Here is a 6,383-nt window from a genome sequence, read left to right as displayed (position 1 = left end):
TAGTAAGAACATAAATATATGCAACGAAATTGAAAAATATGAATGTAATCAAGAAGACTTAACACCGATTCTATCACCAACATGCTCATTTGGAAGTGCATTAACAGTCGATGAAGAAGAACGTTGGGGAGGCTAAAAAACGATTATAACTGGACCATTAAAAAGTTCTGGAAATAATGCGATCAATATGGAAAAAATAAAAAAAGGCAAACAAAATTTATAGATACATGTCCTGAAATTGATCGTATACTAAATAGATTCCGAATGCGATCTCATTTAACATCGGTCATTTTAAACGGGAATATAGCTCCATTGTGTAAATATAACAAAAATACATATGTTGTTAGTAATACATGTTCATTTGATTCGGTAATAGTAGCTATCGCCGTTGCATATATAAATCTTGAAAAATATGCCTTATTTGTAAATAAGACAAATAATGAATTTTTAAATCTTGCAAAAGAACTTGGTTTTCATGGTTCATCAAAATCCACTTACAATAAAAGATTAAAATTACTTCTTCCATATTTTGATATTTCCACATGTATTCCCACAGTAAACACTCTCAATGTTGAATGCAATGTTATTAAAGTAATTCAAGATTATGTAAAAGACAGTCCAAGTTCCACTGATACAACGTTGTGTTCCAATACAAAGTGTTCCGGGAACAACAGAACAAGAAACTCAGCCACAATAATATTAAATAACATACAAAAAATTCATACTAAAGGTTTTTCCTATCTTCAAAACCTATTACAAAGATATTTGCTGCGATCAAAGACCATGCCTTGTTCTCAAAATAAATGCAACGGGATATTAAGCAGAAGTATAAATCTGGAAAATCACATTTTCACTGAAGCTGATACACTATCAATGGAATCGACAACATATTCATGTATTTTAAGTGGCATTCCCGTAAAAATGGAATTAAACCAAAAAAATTAAGCATAAACATAATATATAATATATAACATATTATATAAAATTTAGATATCAACAACAACGGTAAATTATATAACAAACTAAATTTTATCAATATTGTATTATGAGTGAAAATAAAAAAATAAAGTAAAAAATAAATAAAGTGTAAATCCTATTTTTTAATTTACTATTAACAATTATTTTTTAGATACACATTGGTTGCAGTTATTCACTATGTGTCATTTCACTATTTGACTTATATTAGACGAGCATATGGAAAATGGGAAAGGCATAATGACTTGGAACAGAAAATAAAAAAATCAAGAGCATAGAAAAAACTAAAGTTAATCCTCATTTACTTTTCTATATAGAATCAAATGATTAATTTCCTAAACATATTTTTAACCTAACATTTTTAATTTAATTTTATTAACAGTCTCGTGTCAGTTCACATAAGTAGGTACTACTAGTACCTAATTTAACTTTATTTTTATTATTTTTATTCTTATATTATAAAACAAGCAAAAATATAATACTTTTCATATACAATTATGGAGAATGTATCAATTGATTTAATTAAAATTAGAAATTCATAAATATTATAGTATGCATAGTGTTGTACTGGAGACTAGCGAGTTAATAAAAAAATAATATTATTTCTGCAACATGGCATCCGTAGCTACTTGTTATGATGAATGATAATAGCTGATGGCTATCACAGCAGTGTAGTTGTTCGGGCCGGGTACGAACAATAATAGGCCGTGGCGCCCGGTCACCAAAATACTTCGTGCGCCGCACACACCGACCGACCTGTGTAGATGTGTGCCAGTGTTGCCAGGTGTACGATAATTATCGTATTTGTACGATTATTATTGCCATTGTACGATGTACGATACTAAATCAACTATCGTACAAGAAAATACGATAATTAGCATGATAATGAACAACATTTCCCGCATAAATTTAAATATTTTACAATAATAATATTATTATTATTTATTATAAGATAATCATATGCCAAAATATTACTGTACAATAAAAGAGCAGTTACTTTGTTTTTTGTATTAGTTGAATTACAAATGAATATAAAGTTATTTGTTATGACATTATATATATAGTTATTTCATTTGGAATTGCCAATGATTAAATTATATTTATACTATATCAGTGTTTTATATTTAAAGGAACATTTTATTAAATTATTAAGTATATTAAATTGTTTGACTTTTAATTATTTTTATTTTTATTAAGTTCCCTGACACTTTACTATGAAAATGTCACAGGTAAGTTTATATTAGTAAATTAAAATTAAAATATTAAAATGTATTATTAAAAAATAATTTCAATATTTTTGTCAATAAATAGAATGATGCTTTGAATGATAGTTTTGAATATGAGGAAAATTTATCTGAACGAACTACACCAACGAAAAAAAGGAAAATAAGAGGAGAACTGAGTAAAGAAGAACGGCCTAAGCATCGAGAACAAAAATACCGCCCTGAATGGGAGTTAAAGCCATCATATAAGGACTGGTTGAGAAAAGTTGAAGGTGATAATATGAAAGCAAAATGTATTAAATGTAACACAACATTCGTTTCTGAATTGGTAGTTATTAAAAATCATGCCCTTGGTAAGAAACATAAGATCAATGTTTCTAATACTCCTAAAAAATCATCAACTGCAATGTTAAATTTCATAAAAGACGGTAATAAAAAAGACCCTTTGGAGGATAAAATTAAAATTGCCGAAATTAAATTATGTGCCCTTCTTGTAGAACATAATATTGCTTTTAATTGCATAGATCATATTGTAGGAGTTTTGAAAGATATTTTTGATGATTCAGAAATTTGTCAAAAAATCCAGCTCAAAAGAACAAAAGCTACAAACGTCATAAAAAACGTAATTTCACCATTTGCTAAACAAATTTTAGCAACTAAACTTAAATTAAGCAAATTTTCTATTATGATTGATGAATCAACAGATATTGGGTGTGAATCAACAATGTGTATTATTGTCAGGTTCCACGATGCTGAAGAGCAAAGAATTGTAAGTAAATTTTGGTCCTTGATTCAAGTTTATGATAAGAAAAATATAGACAAGGTGAATGAAGGTGCCACTGCTAATAACTTGTTTAGTTCTTGTATACAAAAATTTGAAGAATATAAAATTCCTTTTACCAATATTATTGGATTTGGGTCAGATGGCTGCAATTCAATGTTTGGAGTTTGTAACTCAGTAGCTTCCAGAATGCAAAATGTTTTTCCTGGTATTTTTTTAATGAAATGTATTTGCCATAGCTTACATTTAGTTAGTAGCGAAGCTTGCAAAGAATTGCCAAAACGCTGTGAAGATTTAGCAAGACAAATTCATTCGTATTTTAGTCAAAGTTCTAAACGTCAGTCACAATTTCATCAATTTCAAGTTTTCCTTAACTTAAGAGAACACAAAATACTGCATCCGTCAGCTACTAGGTGGTTATCAATGTCTTCGGTAGTTAATAGAATCATTGAACAATGGGATGCGTTGAAGTTATATTTTAATGACCAGTGGCTCTCCGAAAAACTTCTTTCAAGTAAGACTATATATGAATAACTAAATGACCCTTTCACGAAAGCCTTTTATTTATTCTTGGAATGGGTGTTACCAAAATTTGTTCTTTTAAATAAATATTTCCAATCTGATAAAATTGTGCTTGATGTTCTCCACGAAAAAATGGTTTTGACCTACAAAGACATTTTATTAACTTTTATGAAGAGAGATTATATCATGAAAACACCGCTTCCAGATATTGACCACAATGATCAGACAAAATATTTAAAACCAAATGAAACATATTTGGGTATAAAATTAACAAACTTTTTGTCGTGTGAGTTAATTACCCAAAGGCAAGACTTGCTTCGATATTTTTATGTTAAATGTCAAAATTTTTTAAGAACAAGTTGTTTACAAATTAAAAAACGTTACAATTTTGATGATCCCATTTTGTCATTATTAAGTTGTTTAAGTCCAAAGATTGCTCTATCTTCTATTCAACGACAAACTTGGCCATCACTTTTAGTGCTTATAAATAAAGTACCTCGCATTATTGATAAATTTAATATTAATTTGATGCAAACTATTGATGATCAATGGCGTACTTTACCACTCAATATTCCACCAAATTTAAAAGAAGATATGGACACTGGAACATTTTGGAACAATATGTATGTTTCAAATGAATTTGAAAATGCAGGTTTCAAAGAATTAGCCAAGTTTGCACTGACTGTACTTTCACTTCCACACTCCAATGCAGAATGTGAAAGACTGTTCAGTAAAATAAACAGAACAAAAACCAAATCCAGAAATCGAATGATAACTGAAACGGTTTCAGCTGCATTAATGGCCTGCGAATGTATCAAAAACACAAAATTCAGTTCTAAACAAAATGAATGTCACTGTGTTACATTTACACCTCCCAAAGAAATGATTGATTTAATGACTTCTTCAAACCTGTACCCAATTAACACGTTGACTGCCACAAGCCCGCGGGCGACCCAAGTCGTATCAGCGCGTGTCAGGCCATACTATTTTTACATCGTATTTCATAAATGCTTACATTTATAATAATAGATCCAGTTGTTGGGTTTTAATGAAATTGATATATTTATAATCAGTTAATCGTAAAAAATATTATGAAAAAAAGAAAAGTGTTGGGTCGCCGGCTGTCAGGCGGCCTGCTAATAATGTGATATTTCGTACAAGCCACTTGGGTAGCCCGCTGTCTCGTGCTAGAATTAGATAATAATTTGTTTTCATTGGTTAAGATAATAATAATATTTATTTTACATGTTTATACGTCAATTATCTTTTAGTATTCGTCTAGAATAAGAAGTGTGAACTTCTCGTGGTTATCAAGTTCTGAATTTTATTATAATTTTTGCTTTATTTACGTAAAAATTGTTAACATAATATCATAATGGATGAACGCATGATTAATAATGCACTAGATGATTCTGACAATTTTTCTAGTGACAGTTTTGACGATAGTGATAGTGATTCAATATATTGTGTTGAAAATGAAAATAATAGCGATTCTCAAGAGTCGTCAGATGATGAGGATCAAATTGAGAACCAAACTTTACCGACATCTAACAATAGAAAATCAAATTGGAATATAGTAACAGGTACTAATCAAAAAAATTTTAACTTAACCGGAAATTCGGGGCCATTAGTCATTTTAGACGAGGATATTGGACCTATGGATTATTTTAAATTGTTTTTAACTGACAATATAATTGAGTTAATGGTTATTGAAACAAATAGAAACGCTCAACAATTTTTAAATACTCAAAAAATTACACGTGGTAGTAGATTTTCATTTTGGCAACCAATAAACAAAAATGATATGGAAAAATTTATGGGACTTTTGATGTGGATGGGACTCGTAAAATGACTTCAATAGCTGACTATTGGAGCAAAGCTGAACGTTATAAAAATGGTGTTGCAACAAAAACTATGAGTCGGAATAAATTTGAACTCATTCTTAGGTTTTGGCATTTTGAGGACAATGAGACTGCTAACAAAACTGATCGCTTATACAAAGTAAGAAAATTACTCAATATGGCAAATGATTTAGTAAAAAATATACATAAACCTGGAGAAATAATTGCGGTTGATGAATCTATGATACCTTTTCGAGGCGACTTAAATTTCGGCAGTATATCCCAAATAAAACACATAAGTATGGCGTAAAATTTTTCAAAGTATGTGGGACTAATGGTTACACGTATAAAATTATTATATACGAAGGAAAACAATCTAAACCCGGAGAAGCGTTGAGTGAAACAATAGTAACTTCTTTGTGTGAAAACTATCTGAACGAAGGACGTACTATTGTCACTGATAACTTTTATACGTCTGTTCCACTAGCGGAAACACTTTTAAGGCAAGACACTCATTGGTGGAACTCTTAGAAAAAATAGACGTTTTTTACCAAAAACAGTGATTGAAAAAAATTGAAAAAAGGGGAATTTGTCGGTCTGGAAAATGATTCTGGTATTGTAGTATCTAAATTTAAAGATAAACGTGACATTCACTTACTTTCAACGCGACATCAATTAAATATGACAAACACTGGGAAGAAAAATAGGAATCAAGAAGATATATTTAAACCAGATATCATATTATTCTATAATGCTGGAAAAGCAGGAATAGATTTATCGGATCAGTTAGGTTAGGTGTTCGGTGGTATCACAAGGTAGCAACTGAGATAATTTTAAATACATTTGTAGTAAATGCTCAAATTATGTATAATGAACAAAATTTTCGAAATAAACTCACTATACATAAATTTCGTGAAGTGCTTGTAGATAAACTCCTTGAATTAAAACCTACATCTTTACGTGATTCAAATTCTGAACAACCTCTTGAAAATAGATTTCAAAAACGACAAATAATAAAACATAAACTCGAGGAGACAGAAG

General features: G+C 29.7%; 2 protein-coding genes across 2 annotated transcripts; both read left to right on the top strand.

The window, feature by feature from the left end:
• Window positions 1-2,261: 2,261 nt before the first annotated feature.
• On the top strand, window positions 2,262-3,525 carry LOC126552148 (uncharacterized). The gene has a single exon (XM_050206762.1). The coding sequence runs from the start codon at window positions 2,479-2,481 to the stop codon at window positions 3,511-3,513; it is 1,035 nt and encodes a 344-aa protein (XP_050062719.1). The 5' UTR covers window positions 2,262-2,478; the 3' UTR covers window positions 3,514-3,525.
• Window positions 3,526-4,876: 1,351 nt separating this feature from the next.
• On the top strand, window positions 4,877-5,353 carry LOC126551705 (piggyBac transposable element-derived protein 5-like). Its single transcript, XM_050205730.1, has one exon. It carries the CDS (start codon window positions 4,877-4,879, stop codon window positions 5,351-5,353), a length of 477 nt encoding a protein of 158 aa, XP_050061687.1.
• The last annotated feature ends 1,030 nt before the right edge of the window (window positions 5,354-6,383 follow it).

Source organism: Aphis gossypii, chromosome X (assembly GCF_020184175.1).
Source record: "Aphis gossypii isolate Hap1 chromosome X, ASM2018417v2, whole genome shotgun sequence".
Classification (NCBI taxonomy): Eukaryota; Metazoa; Arthropoda; class Insecta; order Hemiptera; family Aphididae; genus Aphis; species Aphis gossypii.
This window is presented reverse-complemented; position numbering and strand designations above follow the sequence as displayed.